Source organism: Meles meles, chromosome 21, assembly GCF_922984935.1.
Source record: "Meles meles chromosome 21, mMelMel3.1 paternal haplotype, whole genome shotgun sequence".
Taxonomy (NCBI): Eukaryota; Metazoa; Chordata; class Mammalia; order Carnivora; family Mustelidae; genus Meles; species Meles meles.
The window spans coordinates 1,911,491-1,937,184 of record NC_060086.1 but is presented as its reverse complement, the minus strand read 5'-3'; the positions used below and the strand labels follow the sequence as shown (position 1 = coordinate 1,937,184).

Sequence of the window (25,694 nt, the reverse complement as noted above, 5' to 3'; positions counted from 1 at the left end):
CATTTCTTGATTGGATTGTTTGTTCTTTGGGTGTTGAGTTTGCTAAGTTCCTTATAGATTTTGGATACTAGCCCTTTATCTGATATGTCGTTTGCAAATATCTTCTCCCATTCTGTCAGTTGTCTTTTGGTTTTGTTAACTGTTTCCTTTGCTGTGCAAAAGCTTTTGATCTTGATGAAATCCCAATAGTTCATTTTTGCCCTTGCTTCCCTTGCCTTTGCCGTTGTTCCTAGGAAGATGTTGCTACAGCTGAGGTCAAAGAGGTTGCTGCCAAGCAAGCCACTTTTAAAGGAGAAAGTTCTTTGGACACCAAAACGCAAACTGCATATGAAACACGCAGGAATATTCTTTGCTTACTCAAAACGACATGCTTCCATTTGCCCTTCTCATGGTTTCGTATTTGTTGGAAATGGTGACAGAAACTTCCCTGCAGTAAGAGAACGACAGTGCAGCTCCTCTGACAAGTGGCCGGCAACACTCAGCCTTACAGCGGAGACGACAGAACAGGGACCAGTCTGGCAAACTGAAAACCACAGCTTCATCGAAGGAATAACCATTAGCTGGTGTGATACTGTATAATAAGATATGACTTCTTATGCTTAGTTCCTGGCTTAGAGCTCCTAAAACCCGTGGCATTTCCTGAGCAACAGAGGTGAGAGAAGCATCTTTTGTTACCCATACTAGCGCCCTTCAACCATAAAGATTCACTTTACTAGTGAGGTGACTCCTGCTGGGCCCCCAGAGAGCTTCAGGATGGGGCTGGCAGTCAGAAGAACCAACCACGTGATGATAGGGCTGGAACTTTCAGATCCACCCCCCCAACCTCCAGGGAGGGAGACAGGCTCGAGGTTGAGCTAATCACCAACTGACCAAGACTGACTCCATCCTGTTTGTGTAACGGCCCCTCCACAAGCCCTCTGCAGGATGGGGTTCCGAAAGCTTCAGGCTGGTGAACACACTGAGGTACTGAGTGGGCGGGGGGAGGACAGGGGTTACTGTGCCTGGAGATGGGATGGAAGAGTAGTGCCCCCCATACCGGGTCCCTTGATCTCTTCCATGTGGCTATTCCTGATCTGTATCCTTTAGAATAAACCAGTAAGAGTAATGGTTTTCCCTGATTTCCGTGAGTGGTTCTAGCACATCACTGAACTTGGGGAAGGAGTCATGGGAAGCCCCGATCTACAGCTCGTTGGTCAGAAGAACCGGTGCGATCTGGGACTGCGCCCGGTGCCAGAAGTGGGGCGCTCTTATCAGACTGAGCCCCCCAAGCTATGCAATCTGCCCGGGTCCAGGTAGTGTCATAACCGGACTGGATCGCACGACACCCAGCTGGTGTCCGCAGAGAACCGGAGAGCTGCTGGTGTGGAAAAACCCACACATCTGGTGTCAGAGGGCCATGAGTGATAAAACCAGCTAAGAGTGAAGTGTTCTGGTACTGGAAAAACAGCACTTTTTACTTGGCTTTTAACAATTTTGCCAGACTGTCTTTTCCAAAAGTCAGAAATTCAGATTTTATGCAAAATGTCTGGATGTGAACTGTTGGCTCAAAAAACAAACAAAAAGCTTTTAAACATGGTTCAGGACAAATAAAACCCACTTCTGTCTGACCAACTGCCAATCTGAAACCTTTGGCCCTCTCCAGCCGTCCCAGAAAATTATCTTTTTTTTTCAACTGAGTTCCTAAAAAATAGGGAATCCAGTGGTTCAAGGTTAACCTCCTTGACCACTACAGCCCCTTGTGCCATACACTGGACGACAAACACGGCCCTAAATTCCTCCTCTCCCTACATCCACGTCCCCTTGCCCCGCAGCTGGGGGTGCCCTCTCAGCTGGGACTTGCTTTGGCCAATGGAAGTGAGCAGGCATGACAGGAGCAGAGGCTCACAAGACGCTTGGGCATGAAGCTCACTGTCTCGCACGGCTCCCTGACACCCCGCCCCCATGTGAGCCCGTTCAGACGAGCTTACCGGGAGGTGAGAAGCTACACGAATAGAGGCCAGTGGTCCCAGCCACGGGCCGCATAGACCAGCCAGCCCTGCGATCCGCCAACTGACCCATGAACAACACTGCGACCAGCAAAGCCAGCGCACCCAGGATTATGAGCTAAATAAATGGTGGTTACGTTGAGTGACTTGGTTTTACGATGAGTGATTACAAGAAAAGGTAACTGGTAAGATGCCATGCCTGCTAACAATAGCACTATAAAACCACTTTCTTTGGTGGGATTAAGAGGGCCTTTCCTCAACAGAAAAGGCTTTCATGGTCCAATCACTCCCAGTCCTACTATTAATACGAAGTGTCTTACATGATAAAAGCCCGTGTTGACAAAGTCATAAAGCTGCAGAGTCTAACAGCCTTCTCCACTGCCCAAGGTGTTAGCGTCTGTCCTCCACATCCTTGAGGACCACTCCCTGTACAACGGCCCTCAGTGGGAGAACCGCCAGCACGAAGCCACACACTGGGGAGCCAGAGGGCGGACTGAAATTCTCTTAAGGAAAAGCGTCAGGAAAAGGGAACTGGCCTGAATGACACCTGCGTGTGGGTCAAGGGAAGGCCAACGGACAAAGTCAAGAACCTCCTCAGAAGGTATTAAAGTGTGGGTGGTACTGCAGTAACTTAGGGAAAAATTTTAATTAAAAAAAACAACTTAGTAAACCGCCGATCGCCGATAGCGCATCATTATTGCCCAGAGCGCGCTCAGTGATAAAACGGCTACGGGGGGTTCGCTCGCCGGCTCGGCTGCCTGAGCTGACCCGCTGTACGGAAGCGGCCCTAAAACACTACGGGTAACTTCCCAAAGTCAGGTCCGGGAGTCTACAGCCTTGTGGTCCCAAAGAGACGAAGACACCCGAGACAGTCGGCATTTGGATTCCTCCCAACTCAAGGAATAGAACAGTACGATCTGGACTCAGGACTCCTCCTTCCACTTCCTCCTGGGCCACGGGGTTGACGCGAGAGGAGGGCACTTGGCTCAACTCAGAGAGGCCTCAGGTCGGGGAAGTATCAGTTGAAGAGTAGGGGCGCCTCAGGCCCGTTTTGTTTCACTACTCTATAGCCCAGAGTATCTGAAACTCAGAGTTTCAAATACTGGGTATTGATACTCAGTATTGATACTTAGTTAATACTTAGTTACAATACTAGTTACAACACTTAGTTATAATACTAGTTTTAACACTTAGTTAATACTCAGGATTAACACATCTTAGTATCTAGTATGTCAAATCTCAGTGCTCTTCTTCTAACTTTTTCCTGAACTACTCACACATCACTCTGGGGAAGAGCAGGGGTAGGACAGTCACCTCCTGTTTCGGGCCCCTAACGCCGGGCATGCACGTCACAGCCACACCAGCAGGACTGCTGTGCGTTAGAGAAGGCAGCCCCGAACGTCATGCTCTTTGATCCATCTCTGCTAGGGTGTCGCTAACAGAAATTCTTCTCGGATCCTAGCAGTAGTATGCGGAGCCCAGCCATAACTGTGGATCTCAACTTTGGGTTTTGCCTCCATCCACACTGGTATTTCAATAAATAACCAAGATACGCCAACTCTTTGAGCTCCAAACCTAAAACAGCTCCTTCCCACACATTCTCTCCTTCGCCCAATAAGGACAACTAAAGAAGGGACGCACGTCCCTGGACCCCGGCACCCTTGATATAGGAGCTTCAAGAACGCTTTCCAAATCCACACAAAGGAACTTTCCTTCTCGGAGCACTCTTTCTTATTACTCACAGGGTATACCCTTCCGTTTTCTAAAAACTCTTGTGTTCAACATCCGAGAAATCTGCTCATTTCCCATGCCCCTGCCCCTGCTACTTCACTTCCTCCTTGCCTCCCTCCCAGTTTACCAGTGCCCACACTGAACAACTGGTTTAATCAACACCTTTGTGTCCCATTTTTCACTGATGGCAGTCAAGACTACCGTGGACACTGCGTCGTATCACGGTCCCCAGGCTCCGAGAGGAGGCTCACCAGCAAGAGTGGGGAAGAGAGACCCAAGAACACTTTCTGAACGTTCACGATGTGCCAGGCTTTTGCTGGACACTTCCAAGCACAGAGCTTATGCGCCGCTCTGTAAACTTCTTCAGTCCGTGAGCACTCGCAAGGAGTGCTGTGCGTGCAAACAATGAATCATCTTCTCTGGTTACCATTTTGCCGAGAATTACCTACACCCCACTTTGAGCAGATTTATTCTTTCTACATATATATGCCTCAAATTTGGGATAAACTCCCTTTCTGTTGTGTGTATATCAATCCCAACACCTACATCAACTCCTTCCTCATGAGCCATCTGAAAACCCAGGGGTTTTAAACCTAAAAAAATATTTAAAAAGGAACGGTAACCCACACAAAATTTATACATTGACATTTTTAAAACATTTCCCTTTTAACTTTACCTTTTTATACGACTTCAAAAAGTATTGTTTTAGCTATCCTTGTGACAATGTCACAGGTTTTCTTATTACTGCCCATTAGTCGGTTTTAACCAACTCTGATTTCCTAGGATGCTAAATTTTAAATTCACTTTGTGCATGCCTGTGTATGATCATTCTTTTTACAAACAATAATGTCTTCTTTACTGAATAAATTGAGCATGTGGCACTGTAAGTTTAAGGTGTACAACGCGTTACATTTGTATATTGTCATATGATTGTCAGAGTGACATTTCTAACATTACCTAATTTAGTACACTATTATTATCTCTATTCATTAGACTATGCATTAGGTCTCTATGGCTTAGTTACTACTTGTTACAAGTTTGTACCCTTAAACACCACCAATCTTAACACCCTCCATCATTCCCTGGTAACCATTATTTACTTTTTTTTTTTTAAACGAATTTAACTTTTTGAGATTCCACATATAAATGGTATCATACAGTACTTGTCTTTCTCTGATTGCATACCATAATGTGCTCGAGGTCCATCCAAGGTGTTGCAAATGGCAGGATATCCTCCTTTTTTATCAGTCAATAATATTTCGTGGTGTATATGTACCACACAGTTTTTATCCGTTCATCTGTTGATGGGCAGCTGGGGTGTCTCCATAGCTTGGCTATTGTGAATGATGCTGCAATAAATACGGAAATACTTATCTTATCAAAATCCCGTTTTCATTTCCTTTGGGTATATAGCCAGAAGTGGAGTTGCTGGATCATACAGTAGATCTATTTTTAATTTTTTTAGAAACCTCCATATTCCTCCACATTCTTTTCCATGGTGGCTGCACCAACAAAGTATAAAGGTTCCCTTGTCACCACACCCTCGCCAGCACCTGTTGTCCCGTCTTCTCGGTGACGGCCATTTGAACAAGTGTGAGGTGGTATCTCACCGTGGTTTTGATTTGCATCACCCTGATGATGCGTGATGTTGCGCATCTTTCATGCACCTGCTGACCATTTTGATGTCCTCTTTGCAAAAATGCCTATTTAGTTCTTCTGCTCATTTTCTGATCAGGTTGTTTTTTGTTGCTAAATCGACCGAGTTCTTCACTGACTTTGGAATGTTCCACATATGTCCGTGAAGTCCGTTTGCTCTGAAGTGTGGTTCAATTCCGGTGTTTCCTTATCGACTTCCTGATCCATCCACTGCTGAGATTAGGGTATCTGGGTCCTTTACTGTGACTGTATTATTGAGTTGTACCTCAAGATCTCTTAGCATTTGTTTAATGTACTTTGGTGCTTGGGCGCTGGAACTGTACACGCAAGTGTTCTATCTTCTTGATGTGCAGATTCACTTACCATTGTGTGATGACCTTCCTTGTCCCCTGTGACCCTTTTCAACTTGGAGAGAGGGATGCCCCACCGACCTTCTTTTGATTCCCACCGCCTGGATGGTCACCTTCCATCCTTTCACTTTGTGCCTGCTGGTGTCTTCAGAGCTGGAGAAGAGTATCCTATAGGCGGCATATGGTGGAGTCCTGTGTGGTTTTTGTTGCTGTTGTTTTAAATCCATTCAGCCACTCTGAGCCCTTGATTGCTGGGTTCAATTTTGGGTTATTGATATGTAATGATTTATTAGTGCCATTTTATCTTCTGCTTTCCCACTGTTTCTTTTTCATTCTGTTTCTACCTTTGTAGTTGGTGGTTTCCATGGTGATTTGCTCAGTCTCCCCTCTTCTTTATGTCTTGTGTCTATGCTCTACATTTTTTGCTTAGTGGTTACCATGAGGATTACAAAAAAACACCTCTAGATGAAATAGCCATTTTTCCTGCTGATAGGAATTTATCTTGATTTGCCTATAATTCCATCCTTTTGATTCTTCAGTATTTAACTATTATGTTCAATTAGCCAACATATAGTACACCATTAATTTCTGACGTAGTGTTCAACAATTCACTAGTTGCGTACCCAGTGCTCATCACAACACGTGCCCTCCTTAATACCCAACACCCACTTACCCCATCCCCACACTCCCTCCCTTCTGTAGCCCTAAGTTTGGGTCCTGGAGTTCAGCATCTCTCATGGGTTTTCCCTCCCTTCCCCTATAGTCCTCTGCGCTATTACATTCCACATATGAGTGAAACCATATGATGACTGTTATTCTTCAATATTTTTGATGTGACAAATTACTTTTTCATGCTGTGATTTTGTTACCAAGTGGTAGCAGGTACAGTTATTTTTAATACTTTTCCTTTAAACTTTATGCTATAATTAAGGGTTTGATATACTAATGTAAAAAAGAGTTACAGTCTTCTAATTGTCCATTTACCACTTTAATCAGCATTTTGTGTATTTTCATCTTCCCATTTCGGCTTGAAGAGCTCCCTGCAACGTATCTTTTTTTTTTTTTTTTTAAGAATTTATTTATTTATTTGACAGACAGATCACAAGTAGGCAGAGAGGCAGGCAGAGAGAGAGAGGAGGAAGCAGGCTGTCTACAGAGCAGAGAGCCCGATGCGGGGCTTGATCCCAGAACCCCGGGATCATGACCTGAGCCGAAGGCAGAGGCTTTAACCCACTGAGCCACCCAGGCGCCCCCTTGCAACGTATCTTGTAAGGCAGGTCTATTGGTGGTGAACTCTCGTCACTTTTGGTTTGTCTGGGAAAGCCTTTATCTTTACTTCGTATCTGAAGGGTAACTTTGCCAGATATTCTTGGGAGGCAGTTTTTATCTTTCACTATTTTGAAAAAAATCATTCCACTTTTCACAAGGCTATAGAGTTTCTGCAGAGAAATCTCCTGAAAGCCTAATGCAGGTTCCTTTGTAAGTTATTGTCTTTTTCCCCCAGGTTGCCTTTTAAATTCTTTACCATTGACTTTTAACAGTTTCAATATAATGTGTCTTAAAGAAGGTCTTTTCACATTGAGATAAGTGTTTTATTAGCTTTGTGGACTTGTCTGTCCAGTTCCTTCCCCGGGTTTGAGAAGTTCTCAGCTCCTATTTCCTTAAATATGCTCTCTGCTCCTTTCTCTCTCTCTTATCCCTCTGGTAAATTCCCATTCATCTAATGTTGACTCTCCTAATGGAGTCTGATAGTTCTCACAGGGTTTCTTTACTTTCTTAAAATCTTAGTTCTCTCTCCTCTTCCACCTGAATCATTTCTAGATCCCTATCTTCCAGCTCGTGAATTCTCTCTTCCATCTGATCTGCTCCATTTCCAATGCTTTTGAAATGCATTCTTCCTTTCATTTTTTGAGTTTTTCAGCTCCAGAATTTGTTTGGTTCTTCATTAGAATTTAAAACTCTTTGGTAAAGTATTTCTTCTATTCACTAATTTTATTCCTGAGGTCATAGTATTGCCTTCATAAGTTTTCTTGCAGTTTGTTGAAGTCCATCATAATAGCTAGTTTTGAATTATGTATCAGATTGCAATAGTCTGTGTTTTGTGGTTCTGTTACTAGAAAATTGTCATTTTCCTTTTGTGATACCATAGTGCCATGAGTTTTCATAGTGTTTCATGAAAAGTGCCTCTGCCACCGCATCTAAAGCAGCAAACACCTTTCTTACTTAAGTAAAAGCCTTGTTTAGTTTGATTCTAATAGTTTTAACAGGTTGGTAATTGGAAGCCTTCCTCTTCTCTTCCAGAAGGTAGTGCTGCAGCACAAGTCTTTGGTTTCTCTTACCAGCGCTGACTCCCCACTAAGGCTGGGAGAGTTCTGCATTTAAAATAAAAGGGGTGGGGGGCAGCACAGTGGAAGGTGGGATGTGCTTAGCACCTAGGGCTTTGGGTGTGCCCCATGATCCTCAAGTAGGGGGTTCCCAGAGCTCCATGGGCACTTTCATCTAAATCCCCTGGGGCAGACAGCAGGAAACATAACTTTCCTCCAGTTCTGTGTCTGCCTTCCTCCCTTCCCTTTCATTCCCCCACCTCCCACCCCTCAAGTCACTGTGGTTTCACAGAGAGAGCAACAGGTTCTCCAGCTCTGTAGCAACTGCTTTCAGCCTCTACCTCCTCTGCCAGAGGGTGGTGTTGGCTTCCTACCAGACCTGTCCCTGCAGCCTCCACCGCCACCCCTCACTCCACTGCCCAATCCACTCAGTTTGGGGTGCACACGCAAATACCTCTCTATGGTGTCCTGGTGTGCTGTACAGAGGTGCTTTTTTTTGTTGTTTGGTTACGGGTATCTGATTAGTTGTAAACGCAAGGCAAGAGAAAAAGGGAATGAGGCAGGCCTCCATGACTCTGACATCACTCCAATACTGTCTTTCTTAAATTTGAAAATTATTTTCTCCTTTTTTTCATGTTATACTTTATTGGTCAGTATTTACAAAACAACTTTGAATTTTAAAAGATCACTGTCTTTTACTCCTCTATGGAAATTTCCCCAACATTTCACTAGCCATCTCCTGAGAACGTACAGGCACTACACTAGTGATGTGAAAATAAATAAGCAGGGGTCACCGGTCTCAAGCAACTCAGTCTTATGGGGAAAGCACAGGAAAATAAGTAAAATTTAATGTTTTTTGGTGTTATAACACGTGCACAGTTCAAGTATAATGCACAAACAGGTCATTTCCAAGCCAGAGAAGATGGTCACCTACATCTGGAAAGCTTTCCCTCTAAGTCACCCAAATCAACTCAACATCTTACGTGTTAAACCTGTTCTTTATGGGATCCTCTACTGCTCCAGGGCCCCATAACCCGAGCAGTCAACAGCTGGAACCCCTCCTCTTCCACGCGGGGCTCTCAGAGCCATGCAGTCTGCCAAGCTGCTGTCGACATCTCCATAATGTCTTTTTTAGGGCTCCTCATTCTCACTGTCTTACCTTCATCTTTATGACTCTTACCTAAACAAACACTCTCCTGTCTGGTTGCCTGCATTCTGGCTCTCCCGTCTTTGCTAGTAGGCTGCTCTGCAGGAAGCAAGATCTTTCCAAAGAACAGCGCTTGAAGTCCTCTCCAATCTACCCCCTACCTTTTCAGCTTGGCTTCCAGTTGCCAGTCTCTTTCCCACACTCTGTGGTCCCGATGAACTATATTTACATAATGGTATCACAAACACCCTAACTTCCTACCTCTCTCAGGAGGTTCTTATTAAAAACTACAGCTTCCTACCTTTTAGATTCCAATTAAACAGTGGCTTCTCTGAGAAGTATCACCCTTCTGGAAAAAACACTGCATTCTCTTTTGAATTTCCCCAGGAATTAATTTGTGCCTCTATTCTTTTTACTAATGTTATCTTCCCTAACAGAGTGAATTTTTAAGAGAAGGCCCATCTCTCACCCCCTAAAAAACCAACATGTGTATGTAACTGGTAATCAATAAGCCCTTTATGAATACATTAAGGCCTTTCCGTCAAACACGATCCTAGCAGAGTATCTTATAAGCTGGAGGGCTCACCTGATTTCCACAGGGAATTGTGCATTTGTGACCAGGAAACTAGAGATTTTACACTCGTGGAGTAGTGTCAAAAACCTGTTGATTTCCGGGTACATGATGGGTTCTCCCACCAGGGACAACGCACAGTGCTTTACCCTCATTCCTTCTTCAAAACGTTCTTCTTTGACACCCGGTACTCCTGGAGAACACAGTGAAAAAGAACAAGCTCTAGAAAACATGGGGAAAGAATATCACTTTCACTTTTCTTAATAAAAGATTTTTAATTTTTCTTTTTTTTTAAGACTTTATTTATTTGACAGAGAGAGAGATCACAAGTAGGCAGAGCAGCAGGCGGAGGAGGGGGGAAGCAGGCTCCCCGCTGAGCAGAGAGCCTGATGTGGAGATCGATCCCAGGACTCTAGGATCATGACCTGAGCCGAAGGCAGAGGCTTCACCCACTGAGCCACCCAGGTGCCCCAAAGATTTTTAATTTTTCTTAATGGTTCTTTGGTTACAGAAGGCAAATTCATTTTTGAAACCGTCCAAATAATACAAAACAAGGGCCAGGGGAAAGGGCTAGAATTAGTTAATCAGAAAGATCAGGAATCTCCCCTTCAGTTCAACCTAACTGAACTACAGGAATATGAGCAGGCGAAGCGAACTCCGTTAGCTAACGATCTGGAATGCGGAGCACATCGCTTTCTGTAATTTGCTTAGCTCTGTGTTCTTTCATGTTGGTTTAAGAAAATGAGCTCGAATGTTTATCAACAGCTAAGTGGATAAACAAAATTTAGTGTAAACGTGCAATGAAATATTATTCAGCCTTGCAAAAGGAATGTGGTGCTGACCAGTGACAACACGGACGGGTCTGTGCTAAGTGAGAAGAGCCAACACGTAGGGACGAACTTATGTCCCACTTACCTGAGGTCCCTAGAACAGGCTAATTCAGACAGACAGAAAGTGGAAGGTTACCAGAGGCTGGGAAGAGGGAGAAACCAGTGGTTATTTTTTCTTGGGTACAGAACTTCTGTTCTGGATGATGACAAAGTTCTGAAAATGGGCAGGGGTCACGGCTGCCCAATATCAAGAAAATACCTAGGGACACTGAACCGTACACTCTACAATGACTGCACTGGTAAATATCGTGTTTTGTGTATTTTACGACAATAAAAATCTGAGGGGAGGAAGCTGAACTCAGTATGAGGAAAAGCGTCTTCTAGACCCATCCCTTCTCCCTTTACTCCACAAGTGCTCTGAACTGTGAAACTCAATGGAGTTGGTCCAAAAGTATGCAGGAGAGAAAATGAAGAATCCTGAACTTCCCTCGGCTGCATGCTGGAATCACCAGGAGGGTCAAAAACTAGGTCCACTGCCAAAGACTGCGTTTAATCCGGGTGGGTGTAAACCAGGGTTATGGGAGTTTTAAATCTTCCAGTGATACTCACTGGCAACCAAGGTCCAAAACCACAAATCAGAAGCCCCGCATCTGCTGGCACGCTGGACTCCCCTGGGAACTCTGAACACTTCCAAACTCCAGACCCCATCACGGACCAATTAAATCCCAATCCTGGGGGAGAAGCGTGGGCTGCAGTGGCTTTGGAAGCTCCCCAGGTGACTCCAAAGTGCAAAGAAGTTTGGGGACCAGTAGCACACACCATGGGTCCTCAGCCCTCACCGGACACTGGAACTACCTACCCACAGCACTTTTAAAAATCCCAATGTCAGGGGGCACCTGGGTGGCTCACTCTTCTTCAAAGCCTCTGCCTTTGGCTCAGGTCACAATCCCAGAGTCCTGGGATGGAGCCCAACATCGGGCTCTCTGCTCAGTGGGGAGTCTGCTTCCTCCTCTCTCTCTGCCTGCCTCTCTGCCTACTTGTGATCTCTGTCTGTCAAATAAATAAATAAAATCTTAAAAAAAAAAAAAATCCCAATGTCCAGGTGGTATCCCAAACCAATTAAATCAAAACCTCTGCGGATAGGACTGGGGCATTTTTAAAAAACACCCCCCATCAGATCCTCGCCTACACAGTGGGTTGAGAACTGTTCTCCATTCAAATGCAAAAGGCACTCAATCTGAGACAGAATTTGGAAGACTTAGAGTATAAAAAAGGAAATAAAAATGTATCACCTTTACTTCAGATACTTCTATCAATTAACACTAGGTTTTTTTCCAAAGCACATAGTCTCTGCAGGATAGAGATTCTTTGGGGAGACTGAGGGTGGGGGGAACCATGTTCATAGTCCCTCTCAGTCACTTACCAGCTACCTTGGAAACATAATTGCCTGAACTGTAACAAGTCCCTACCTCTAAGAAACTTTGTTGCCATTAATTGAGGTAATGCATGTCAAGGGCTCTAGCAGAGTGCCTGGCACCCCAGACACATTCACTAAAAATTTATTCCAGCAGGTACCCTGGTTTCTTACCATGACTGACTCCCAATCAACATCACCTTAACAACAACAAACCTGGAGAAGATAAATTCAGGTTTCACTGCTCAATTGTACCTTAGTTTCCAGGAAGTGATTTTCTTTTACACACACACACACACACACACACTTTCTATCTCTCTTTCTCTGTGTGTGTGTGGACATAAGCAACTGCAACTAAATGCCCAAGAGATCAAGCTAACACAACAGAGGTTAAAAGCAGAGTAATCTAAATGTGGCAGCTGATGTCTGCTGAGAACGTTTTTCACATCAGTATTTTTAAATGAATAATTGTTTTAGATAACTGAAATCTAAGATCTTAAGAATCAAGTTTTTTAAAAAACCTGATCCTTAACTCACTGTATGTTGCCAAAACAACCCAACCATAAGCATAACACTTCCTTTTTATAAAAAAAAATCATTAACTTTAATTCCCCCAATGAGAAAGACAGATTTAACCTGAACTGCAAAACTGACCTGAAACTCGGGAACTAGATAACTGAGCACTGGCTAAGCCCTCAGCACGGGAAATCCTGCATAACAGGTCTCAATTCTGGCTGTAGCACTTGGCTGGTCTGTGTTCCTTGGTCAAGCCATTCAACCTCTCTATGCCCATTCCCTGATCTGCAGTTGGGAATTTTATACACACACACACACACACACACACACACACACATACACACACCCTTCTTTTTTTTAAAAAAAGTATTTATTTAGAGAAAGGGAGCGTACACAAGCAAGGGGAGGGCAAAGGAAGAGGGAGAGAGAATCTCAAGCAGACCCCATACTGAATGGAGAGCCTGACAGAGGGCTCGAACTCATGACACCGAGATCATGACCTCAACTGAATCAAGAGCTGGACACCAACCAACTCAACCACCTGGGCGCCCCGATACACAACTTCTATAAGAAGTCAATGAAATAAATTCTGAGGGAAGCGCCAGGCCCAGCACATAAGCATTCCAAAAATGGCAGCTACGTTTAACAAAATTATTAAAATAGTCTTATTTTAATAATTACTTTGTGAATGAAACAAATTCAATCCTTTATTTCAAATTAAATGGTAATTCCACTCAACTCAACATACATTTATTGATCACCTGCTATGGGTCAACTAGTGTTCTAGGTATCTTTTCGACAGTAAATAATTTTATAAGTAATTTCTCTCTTTAGAGGAAAAACCTCTGCCTTTATGAAGTTTATAGTCTTATGAGAGAAGGAAAGTAAATATCAAACATAAGAAATCTGTAAATTTTACACCACTGTAGTCCAGTAACATGTTCCGAGATGCTGTAAATGTTCTCTGTACAATCTAACACAGCAGCCGCCAGCCACACGTGCCTCTTTATTTTTTAAAGATTTTATTTATTTATTTGACAGACAGATCACAAGCAGGCAGAGAGGCAGGTGGGGGGGGGCAGGGTCCCCGCCGAGCAGAGAGGCCGATGCGGGGCTCAATCCCAGGACCCTGAGACCATGACCTGAGCCAAAGGCAGAGGCTTTAACCCACTGTACATAGGTGCCCAGGTGCCCAGCCACCCAGGCGCCCCCACATGAGACTCTTGAGCACTTAAAATGTCATTGGTGTGACTGATGATGAACCAGATTTATTATGTTATTTAATTTTCATTAATTAAAATGTAAAGGGCCATATGTGGCTACTGGCTACCATACAGGATATGCACATCTTTAGTATGTTAGAAAGAGAGAAGCGTGTGGAACAGGAAAGGTGGAGCAGGGTAGAGAAGGTCGAGGACCCAAAGAAGAGGCAGCTGCCTTGAAGACAGGGCAGTCTGGAGAAGCTCACCGGGAAGCTGAGATCTGACCTGAAGAGATGAGGCTCAGACCCAGAGAGAATGGAAGGACAGAGCACTGTGGGCAGTGGACGGCAGAGCAAAGGCCCTGGGGTGGGAGCAGGCTGGTCCAAGCAAGTTGAGAAACACGGGTAGCGCTGCAGGGTTTGGAGGAAGGTGCCAGGTCTAAACGTCCTTCTCCATGTCTGGATCGGATCGGCTGCGCAGCTGAGAACAAAGGGGAAAAGAGGCTCATCTGGCAAAAGATTATGGCGTAACCTCAGCAAGAAATGATGGCGGCTTCCACTGCGATGGCGACAGCCGAGGCCGCAGGAAGAGATCGACCAATGGACTGTCTAATGGACTGGAGGGAGGATATGAGAGAAGGAGACGTAATTAATGATTTCTACAAGCTTTTGGCCAGAGCAACAGAGCTACCACCACCGGAGACCAAGTCACTAAGGGTAACGGGTGTCACAAGTCGGGAATGACCTCTGTCAATTGTAGAAGGGTCAAGTTCGATGTGTCTGTTCTCTGTGCGTGAAAGAGCGTCCAGCGTTCAACTCTGGAGTCTGGAAGGATGGACTGGATGGAAATAAACATTCTGGCAAACAGATGGTACTTCTATTCCGGGTCTGAGCTAGGGCAGTGAGCGCAGACAGAGAAGTGAACCGGGAGCCAGAAGCCGCGCGTGTCTCGGGAAAGGCAGACGGGTCGTCAGAGGACACGACCGAGGAGCAGCTGGGGAAGGAGGAAAGCGTAAAAGCAAAGGATCAGCTGTCCTTGTCTCCGAGAGCCTGAACGAAAAAATCAACCTGCCCATTTAGACATCGACAAAAACAAAAGCCAAGACAAAAAAAAGTCCCCTAAGTAAATCTCCTAAAAGAGTAATGATTCTGGGATTTAAAAATTATCTTAATTTTCTCAAAAGTAAAGTGTTGAGAAGAACATGTAAAACCGTGGGTCTCTCCTTTACAGCAGCACCTTCCATTTCATGGTCACTGCCGGAGGCTGTTACAGTGATCTTTCCTGAAACAAGGCCCTCAGGGACTCAGTCACCTGGTTCCTTCACTGTCCTCAAGGAAGTAGGTCAGAAAACAAGACATCCTCTAAATTTCTAATAGAAAAAAGCCCCAGAGCGGGAAGACAGACCACGGAACAGCAAACACTTCATTTTAGTAACAAAGCTAAAGAAATATTTTTCACATGGGGAGTGTCTGTCTGTCTCTGTCACATACACACTCTCTCTCTCTCTCTCCATTCTCATTCCCTAAGCCTTTGTTCACAACCAAACTCTGCTTTCTTATTCTGATTTTCTTTTCCTGAAGCAAGTTTCTGACATTTCCCTTACCCCGAACAGCTTCCCGATCCTGGACAAGCGCCGCGGTGTCAGATTAACTAGGAAGCCTACTTTACCCCCTCGAAGGAGCCAAAGCAGACGCTTCAGATGCCGGAAGTCTCGTCCTTCTGTCACAGCAATCCCACCAGGTAACCCAAAATTAACACGATATACTGCTCAGCAAAGGCTATTCATGCCTAAATCTAAACGGTGGGGCAATTAGACATAAAATATTCTCTTTCTTTGCGTAACAATAGTCCCGGGCCAAAGGTCTTCCCCGAAGCCTCCCCGGTAAGTGCCACATGAGTCTTTGACAGTCACTTCCACCGTGAGGTTCTCATAAATCGCCTTCGGGAAACAATGAGCAGGCGGCGCTCTCTTCCTCAGCACCCTGTGTCTCTTCTGGACGTGTGCTTCAGCATACCCTGTTTGCGAAAACCGTCTGTCGGAGACCCTTACTCATTTACTCACTTACTCCGTATCACTTCACGTCTAAGTTAAACTACGGAAAAGAAAACCTGTCTGCACCCTCAGCGCTGCGGACGTGCCTGACAAGGACCTGACTGCTGAACCGGGGGGAACCTGACCGAAGGAAACCTCCAGCCCACTCTGGAACGCTTTCTCCTGCTGTGGGAGCGTTTGGGGGGACAGGCAGCGTTCCGAACAGATGCTGGGCTGAGCTGAAACTCTGACCCACTAGTAATCAACACAAAGTTAATTCTGCATGTGTCTGAAGGGAGAGCTAAGAAAGGTCATGAGAAAAATCTATTTTAATGATTCAATTAAATAACTGAAGAGACAATAATTACCCTCAGAATTGAGAACAGAAGCACAAAAGGGAAACAGTAAAAAAAAAAAAATCAGAATATCTTTAAAATCTGTTCAAGGCTGGCCCCTTCGCTAAAGCTTGAAACTCAGAGGGAATAAGCCGCAACACCCACGGCAAGTCTCCTGCTCCACAAAAATAAAACCATAAAACAACCGAACCAGACCCGTGGAGAAAGAAGGTAGAAAAGCACACTGAAAACCTAAGGCTTCCAAACCAGAACAAGGGAAATTATGAATGAGTTAAAGCTGAACTTCTAAAGAGACGATGAACTTAGGATATCCAGAATATAACCAACAAGAACAAAATAATTGGCTCTGCCTATAATGTTCCTACAACATTTCTGTGTAAACCTCAACTCTGTATTCCCATGGATAAAATACCGTTAAAATGGAGACTGAGTTACCGTTCAAACCCCAACACCAAATTCATCAGCAATAACCCTAAGCTACAGTACTAATGAATCTATTTCAGTGGTAACTAGTCAAACTGAATTTTTTTCTCCTATAGGAAAGCACAACCCAAGTTCTAACCAAGGAAACCAGGAACACTCCATTCCTCACTTTGTTTTGCTTTTCTTAAGCCGCCAGAGGGCACAAGGGAAGAGCACCGGTGCTCTAACGGGGAAAGTAACGTGTGGGAGAAAGGCGGACTTTCCTGCAGCGACTCGGTGAGGACTCTAGACCCATCTCTACCAAGGAGTTCAGGGGCTCACCATTCAGAAAGGACGGGACCTGTTTTACTTATACCCTATCCCCTAGGGATGAATAAAAGATTTCACTTAATACAGGAGGCATTCTGGTTCATAAAAAAAGAGAGAACTTTAGACTAGAACCACTGATAAAGACTGAGCGAACTTATAAAATCTCATTGCCTGATGACTGTCTACCATAAAATAAACAACCATGCATTTGAATGGTTTAGATTACTTTCTGCTGAGAGCCAAGAAGAGAGAAAATATAACCAATATTCTGAAATACTAAAATTTCCTAATTTTGCCCATTGTGGGGTGGTTTTTTTTTTTTTTTGACAGACAGATCGCAAGTAGGCAGAGAGGCAGGCAGAGAGAGAGAGAGGAGGGAGCAGGCTGCCGCTGAACAGAGAGCCCGATGTGGGGCTCAATCCTAGGACCCTGGGATCATGACCTGAGCCGAAGGCAGAGGCTTTAACCCGCTGAGCCACCCAGGCGCCCCCACTGTGGTATTTTCTAAAAGAAAACAATTCACATGCTTGTTGAGCCTGCAGACCACCACCAGTTTTGTAGAAGAGCTCTGAATTTTTACGAATTATGTATTTCATCCTTTGATAATTAGAGCTTTTTTCTCCTTTAGTACTATAGTATCCCATCCAGGTGTACTATAATTAGTACAGCAACAAGACAGATTTTCAAAAAAGTAATGTTTTGTTTAAGCTTGGAATAAAATTTTAAAAAGCGTTAGCAAATAGTTACCATGATCCAAACACTGAAGACCAAGAGAGCTCTCACCCTTCATGAAAACATAAAATACAACGAATGAGAGCTCCTTTATGCCCACGTGCCTGACACCCTGCACACCTTCCCACAGAAACCCATTTTCTACAGCCACTACTGCTTTCAAGAAGAACTGCTCTGGCACTTGGTGTGCAAAGGTCGACCAGTTCCAACTTGAAAACCCTTGTTGAAAATTTATTGTTGATTAAATGAATAGTTGTTGTGCTGACGTGGTAACACTATGTCAAGTAATTAAGATGGGAAAAAAGAATCCTTTGGGGAAATTACTAGGACAAAGTAAATACTCTAGAAAAGGTTTTTTAAGAATCAAGTTGACAAGGGCGCCTGGGTGACTCAGTGGGTTAAGCCTCTGCCTTCGGCTCAGGTCATGGTCTCAGGGTCCTGGGATCGAGCCCCGCATTGGGCTCTCTGCTCCGCGGGGAGCCTGCTTCCTCCTCTCTCTCTTGCCTACCTCTCTGCCTACTTGTGATATCTCTCTCTATCAAATAAATAAATAAAATCTTAAAAAACAAAAAAAAAGAATGAAGTTGACAGTCATTGTTAATGGGGGGGGGGGTCGTTCCCTCTTCCTTAGGCATTTTAACCACGATTCAGGATTCACTTGTTCACAGACAGGCTCTGTTCTCTCTCTCTCTCCAATCCTTTCTCTATCTTCCCCCTATAAGATAACCTATGTTTTTTAAAGCTCTTCTGTTTCTTATCACATGGGAACCTAACGACAAACCGTGTGAGATGCCTACAGACTAAAGTAAGTACGAGGTTGCCAATCAGATATACCTTGTGCACAGGACAAGCCCTTCAAACAGATGAGGCAGACAACAAAGAACAAGGGCTCCCTGAGTTCTCCTAAGACATGCTACTAACATGAGTAAAGTCAGCCCTATGATTTATTCATCACTGATTTTCATTTAAAGTGAATTTGCAAAAATGCTCCTGTCAGAAAAATAACTACCAAAACTCAAACTGTCATCCTGCATCAAGGACATCTCTGAATGCAAGAGTGAACGCCTCCTCCTCAGGCTGCTTCGTCCCCACACAAACTGCCTGGGACACAAATCACGCAGGGAGATTGCCAGCTGCCAGCGAATCACACATTCTCAGACATCTCGTCCCATCACTAATGGGTACAATGGGCTCCTTACGCACTAAAACAACACAAACTTACTAGAATATGAAGATAAATTACTGGCATTTGCCTGGTTCTGATATAAAGATCTGTGATAATTAATTTTATGTGTCAATTTGGCTGAACCACAATGCCCAGATATTTGGTCCAATATTCTGGATATTTCTGAGAAGGTGTCTTTTGGATGATTAACATTTAAATCAGTGAACCTTGAATAAAAGCAGATTGCCCTCTGTAAGGCAGGTGATCCTCATCCAATCAGTTGAAGGCTTTAATAAAACAGAGGCGACCTTGACCAAGCAAGAAAGGATTTGCCAGGAGACTGACTCTGGAGCTGAACGCTTCCCTAAATCTCCAGCAACTGGTCTACTCCAAACCTACATCACCACGTGAGCCTGTTCCCCAAATCATCTCTCTCTCAATCTCTATACACACACGCATGCACACACACACACACACATGCACCCCATTCTGCTGAGTGTTTCTGAGGAACTCTGACCAACACATTATCCAAAAGAAAACAAGACTTTGCCTTGAAGTTTTTTAAGAAGGCACATGATTTGTTTGAAGATCAATAATCAGTATTAACCAAATCAGTGAGTGCTGCTAGTCAGATGCCAGAATGTGGAAACTTGGTTCTTCACCAGTTTCATGTAATTTTCCTAAACACTGATAAGAGACACTGCTTTATCCACAAAAGAGAAAGTAATTTGTTTAAAAAAAAAAGTGCTTGAGACTAAAAGTCAAGATTCACATTTAAATATTTCTTAGCATCTTCCCAGATGTACAAAAATAAGTCCGCACGTACACAGACACACACGACTATGCACAGGTCCACATTCCTTAGAAAACTCATGAAGAATAAAATAAAGGTGTAATTATTGACTGATTAGCCTTAACAAATCATTACTGACTAATCTGCATTTGCATACCTTTCTCAGTTTCTCGTAAGAAATAACGGAGCTATAACAAGCTATATATTGGGTCTTCAGCCCTGGCTCCTGGCACAATGCTCCGAAAAACCCTTGGGATCTCCTGAGTGAAAGCAGTGTCTTTAGTCATTCAGAAGAAGCCCCTGCGGAGGACAGCAGAGCTAATGAGGTGACTCAGGGCCCCTAAATAGCCTCAGGACAGGGCTGGTCCCCAGAGAGACAAGCGATTAGAGGGCTGGAATCTTCAAGCACAGACACCAAGCTCCTGGAAGGGGAGAAGGGCTCCACATTAGGCTCCATAAAAACTCCTGAGCAGGAGGAGGTGAGCTTCCAGGCTGGTGAGTGCCTCCATGTGCCAGGAGGGTGCCGCACTCCAGGTCCCCTGGGACAGAAGCTCCTGCGCTTGCAGACTTTGCCCTACATTACCTCTTCCTCTAGCCGTCCCTGACTCCTCCGTAAAACCCTCTCTAAGAAATGGGTGAGTCCACTAAGTGTAAATAAATATTTTTCTGCGATCCGTGAGCCGCTCCAGTAAATTAACCATATCTGAACAGGAGCTAGCAGGAACCTGCCGTTTACAGCCAGTCACTCAGAAGTGCAGGAACAGCCCCGACCAGAGATTGGGGTCTGACGTGAGGCGGTCTTGGAGGCCGGAACCCTCATCCTGTGCGGTCGGGTGCTACGGCCAGAGTGTTCCAACTGAATTAAATTTACAGGCCGCCCAGCCAGTGTCTACTGAGAACTGAAGACACTGGCTGAGTGGTCTACACACACACACACACACACACACACACACACACACACACACACACACTCTCTCTCTCTCTCTCTCTCTCTCTCACCAGAAGTACTTTCATCTCAAGGAGTGACCTGGCAAATTTCTTCACATAAAAGAATCATCTGATCTTCAAAATGATAATCACTGGGGTTTAATAAGGACTCCCACGTATGAAGTTAGCACCACAAAAGTGTCTGTATCAACACAACCTTGGTTAAGATTCATGTTTTATTGTTGCATAGCGAAGGAAAAGGAACAGAGAGGAGAAAAGGACTTCCAAGTGGTAGGTGGAGACAGACACACAGATTTCTCAGGGAACCTAACAAATTTCAGTGCCGTATAGGCAGCTATCACTCTACAAAGCCAACACTTTGTAAGTCCACCATATCTATCTGCAGCAACGGGCCTCAAAGCGGGGTCTCTAGTTCTACAACATCAGCACGACCAGCAAAGGTTCAGAAATGCACACCCTTGGGCCCCACGTCCAGACCTACTGAACTAATCTCTGGAAAGGAAGCCAGGAATCTGTTTTAACAAGCTTTCCAGATAATTCTGATGCTCACTAAAGCCTGAGAACCAGTAACCTCCAGTAAAGTACATACCTTTTAGTATAAAACAGAACTGAATTAGGAAATTCTAGAAATTCTGAATGGCAGAATTTTCACAATACTATGGATCACATGATATTAATAGAATCCCTCCTTTTTATAAGTCATTTAATCAAAAATGCTTTCCCAATACTATATTACTGATAATATTTAAGAATTTTCCAATGATCTAAACTTTCCTGTCCACTCGTTAAGCTGCTTTGTGCTTACCAAGACAGAACAATATCAAGAGTTTTTAGGAAGGATGATGATATGCTCCCAGGCACAACTTACAGGCTGAGTGTGCAGTATTCTAAATTGTTAAGCTTTGGATGAATTTTTTTTAGTTCTTCCATCATATGGGACATAAATGTTGTCAGTAAAAACCAAAAAAGGCAAAATGCTGTAATATTTCTATGAAGTTTTCACTTCCCTATATGAAAATTTGCCAGTGGGAACAAAATCCTGTCAAAGAGGCAACTGCTCAGCCAATTTAATTCACGTTAATTAGCATTCCTTTGTAGAGGGCAGATAAATACCTTTAAACTGCTTAATCATGCTCTGATGGTTTTCGATGGCCTCCTTTAGGATCATTTCAGGCTGGTCCATCTTCCACCGCCACTCGGTGCCCACTGGATTGGTGTGGTGCCTGAGAACAAGAGGCAAGAGTTCTAAAGGACCCTGGAGTGACATCTCAGTGCGACATCTACTACGCAGTAGCAGTAAAACCATGAAGTCACAGTAGAGAAACCATGAAGTCATAACATCAGGGTTGGGTTCCCCCTAAGAGTTTAGCTGTTTATAGCAGTGTTTTCTGGCTTAGCTCATGAGCTAAGAAGGTTGGCTGGAGAAGTGCCTGGCTGACACGGGTTTAACAGGACAGTCGGAAACGTGCAACCCTTCTTCCTTCCAGTCACCCGCCACCAGGCTAACAAGCATCCATTAAATGCTAACAGAATATTCCTGGAAAAGGTCCAAAACCATAGTAATTGACCCTCTCCGAGAGGGAGCCCAGCTGAACACCTAACGCTTAGGATGGATGAGGCGTGAGGAGAAAACTGTCACAGCAGCCTCTAGGCCACATTTCCGGCATCGCCTAATGGGATGTTAAAGCCAGTGGCAGAACGAGGTTAGCACAGAAACAGCAAGTCTCAACTCGAGCCCAGCTCCTGACTCAATGAACCTCAACTCCGAAGAGAAAGGCAAGCAGAAAGGAAAGGTGAACTGATTTCCAAACACAGAAACGCCACGCACCTCAGTCTCTAACGTAAGAAGTCTGACTTTAAAACAACAACAAAATAGGAGGCACAGAAAAGCAACACGTTTCCAACAAAGCAGTCGGCAGAACCAAACTCCCGACACGAGTGCTTGAAGTACATGACGGGGAATTGTTACAACAGTCACTACTGTGTTAAAAGCCCTAACAGGGGTGCCTGGGTGGCTCGGTGGGTTAAAGCCTCTGCCTTCGGCTCCGGTCATGATCCTGGGGTCCTGGGATCAAGCCCCGCATCGGGCTCTCTGCTCAGCGGGGAGCCTTCTTCCTGCCTGCCTCTCTGCCTACTTGTGATCGCTCTCTCTCCGTCAAACAAATAACTAAAATATTAAAAAAAAAAAAAAAAGCCCTGACAGAAAAGGTGGGTAAAATGGAAGATCAGATGCGAAAATTCAGCAGAGACGGAAACTGTAACAAAGAAAATGTTAAATATGAAAAAAATGGGCTTCTGACAGGTTCAGCAGTGACTAGTGAGTTAAAAAAAAAACAAAAACAAAAACAAAAAAACCTTGGAGACTGGTGCAAATAAGCCAACAAAAACACACAGTTTTCTTTCTTAAGTGGGAAGAAAGTGACACAGCGTCCAAGAGCTGGGGGACAATAAGAACAGGCCCAAGATTACACACACTTGGAATCCCGGGAGGAAAGCAGAGATAACGAAGCAGAAGAAATAGTCGAAAAATCATCGCTAACAGTTTTTCACAGATAATGAAAAACCACCACAGATCCAAAGCTCACAGAACCACCAGGACATTTTAAAAATAAAAGACAACCTAAAAATACCATATCCAAATGATGAAAATAAAAGATATTGAGAAAATCTTTAAGTTAGAGGGAAGAAGACACATTACGTGAGAACAGAGATTAAAAATTACATGTGACATCTCATCAGGAAACGGATGACACCGCAAGGCCAATCCGAGAAGCGCGCCTAACAGAAACAAAACTCACCAACCAGAATTCTACGCCCAGTGAGAGTATCTTTCAGAAACGGAAAATTCTGCACACAAAGTCTAAGAGATTTCCTTCTCAACAACCTACATTACAAGAGATGCTAAAGGGAATTGCTCAGAGTAAAGAAACGTACAGTAGATAGAAACCTGAAACTGTACAAAGAAACAATGAGCACTGGGAAAGGGGGAGGAAAAGGAACAAATATTTACCTTTTTTACCTTTAACTGCCCTAAAAATAACTGACAGTGTAAGTAAAAAAGAGTAATGATGTACTGTGTGTTCATATGTAAAAGTTATGCCAACGAAAGCCAAAGATGGTCGAGGGGAATAAGAAACACTTGTAAAACCCTTACACTACGCATGCCGTGGTGTGTCATCGGAAGGCAGACTCTGGCTGACTGAAGACGCGCACTGTAAACCCCAGGAGAATCTCTAAAATACTTTAAAGGTTTATAAAGAATAAGTCAAGACTGGGCATAAAATAAAACTATTTAAAATACTCAATTAACAAGAGAGCAGGAAGGACAATGAAAAACAACACAGAGACTAGAAAATAGCAAATGTAAAATTTCATTGAACCATACTGACAATCAGTTTCAACACCAGTTAAAGGATATTATCAGGTTAAAACATAAGACCTGAAGAAAAAAAAATGCGGGTGCCTGGGTGCTCTGTCAGTTAAGCGTCTGACTCCTGGTTTTGGCTCAGGTCATGATCTCAGCGTTGTGAGATCAAGCCCCACATCAGGCTCCATGCTCTGCCTGGAGTTGGCTTGGGGATTATCTCTCTTGCTCCTTCCCCCACTCCCTCTTTCTCTAATAAATAAATAAATCTGAAAACACACACACACACACACACACACACACACACACACACACACCCTTAGACCTTACTATGGGGCCAGCATCACTCAGATACAAAAACCACATTAAGATGTTATAAAGAAAATTACAGACCTACACCTTCCATGAACAGAGACAGAAACCTAAAAAGGTAAAACAAATAAAGACCCTAGGCAAACTGAATGCAGGAACACATGAAAAGGAAAATGTGTCCCAACCCAGTAATTTACCCCAGCAATAGCAAGGTTGGTTCAGCAGGAAAAAATCAATCACACTACAGAAGCATCTAATAAAATTCAACATCCATTTGTGACAAAAACTCACAGCGAATTAAAAATAAAAGGGAATTTCTTTAATTTTTATGAAGGGGATAAAAAAAAAACAACCCTCACAGCTAATGTCAGACTTAATGGTGAAAGAATGAATGTTTATCTGAAACACTGTAAGAACGTCCTTTCTTCTATCCTAGACAACATGTAAATCCTAGTCAGTGAAATGAAGCCAGAAAAGGGAATAAAACTTTCTCTTCACAAATGACATGTGTGTCTACATAAAAACTCAAAAGAATCTACAAAAAATAGACTGGAACTAATGAGAACTAGTAAGGGAGCCTACCAAATGCCTAAGATATGCGATCAACACACAAAAATCAACTGTCTTCATTACACATAAGAATGTGTGGTATTGGCCAAAGAGAGACTCACAGATCAACAAGACTAATGAAACCAGAAATGCACCCAACGTATGTCATCAACTGAGTTTTGGCAAAGGCACAAAGGCCATTCAAGGGAGAAAGAATAATCCGTTTGATAAATGGTGCTAGAACACTCAATATCCAAAAGCTGGAACGAAAACAAAACAAAAACAAACCACTTGTCCCTACCCTGACGTCCTCAGGAGTAAGACAAACTGATAGTGCCCTCCGGCAGGCCTGCTGTACTGAGAACACTACTGCTCACACAAAACGTCCATCATCTCATTCTAATTATGAAAAGATATCAAATAGATAATGATATACTGAAAATATATCAAATATATAATGAAAATATATCAAATACAAATTAAGGAACCTTCTCCAAAATACCTGACCAGTGTTTTTCAAAAGTGTCGAAACCATGAAAACAAGGAGAACTAAGGGACTGTCACGGGCTGGAGAAGACAGACACAGAGCAACTAGAGGCAACGTAGGGTACTAGAGTGGATCCTCGAACGGTTTAAAAAGAACAGTAACGGCAAATCTGGCAAAATCTCAACAGTCTCCAGTTTCATTAATAGTATTTTATCTATTGTAATTGACACAAAATGTTAATTTCTTGGTTGTCATAACTGTCCCATCATCAGGGAAGATATTAGCATTACAGGAAGGCATATGAAGGGTATACCAGAACTCTCCACACAACCTGTCGCATAAGGAAAGGTTTTCTTCCCTTGCATCTCTAACCCTCATTGAAAACACAGGAAGGAAGTACTCATACTTAATACTGATTCACACTTGATATAACCTGTGTCCAAAATACATAATAAAAACGCAAAACATTTGTACAGTGGAGTACTAATTACACAGCCA

The 25,694-nt window shown here is 43.7% G+C and overlaps 1 protein-coding gene across 1 annotated transcript in view; it reads right to left on the bottom strand.

Moving 5' to 3' along the window:
- LOC123934211 (S-adenosyl-L-methionine-dependent tRNA 4-demethylwyosine synthase TYW1-like) overlaps positions 1-25,694 on the bottom strand; it is a 200,662-nt gene that overhangs the window by 86,030 nt on the left and 88,938 nt on the right. The window contains exons 11-12 of the mRNA XM_045994245.1: positions 21,598-21,707; positions 9,780-9,957 (exon numbers count right to left, since the gene is read on the bottom strand). Of these exons, the coding sequence (XP_045850201.1) occupies positions 9,780-9,957; positions 21,598-21,707 (288 nt within the window). The remainder of the gene's footprint in view (positions 1-9,779; positions 9,958-21,597; positions 21,708-25,694) is intronic.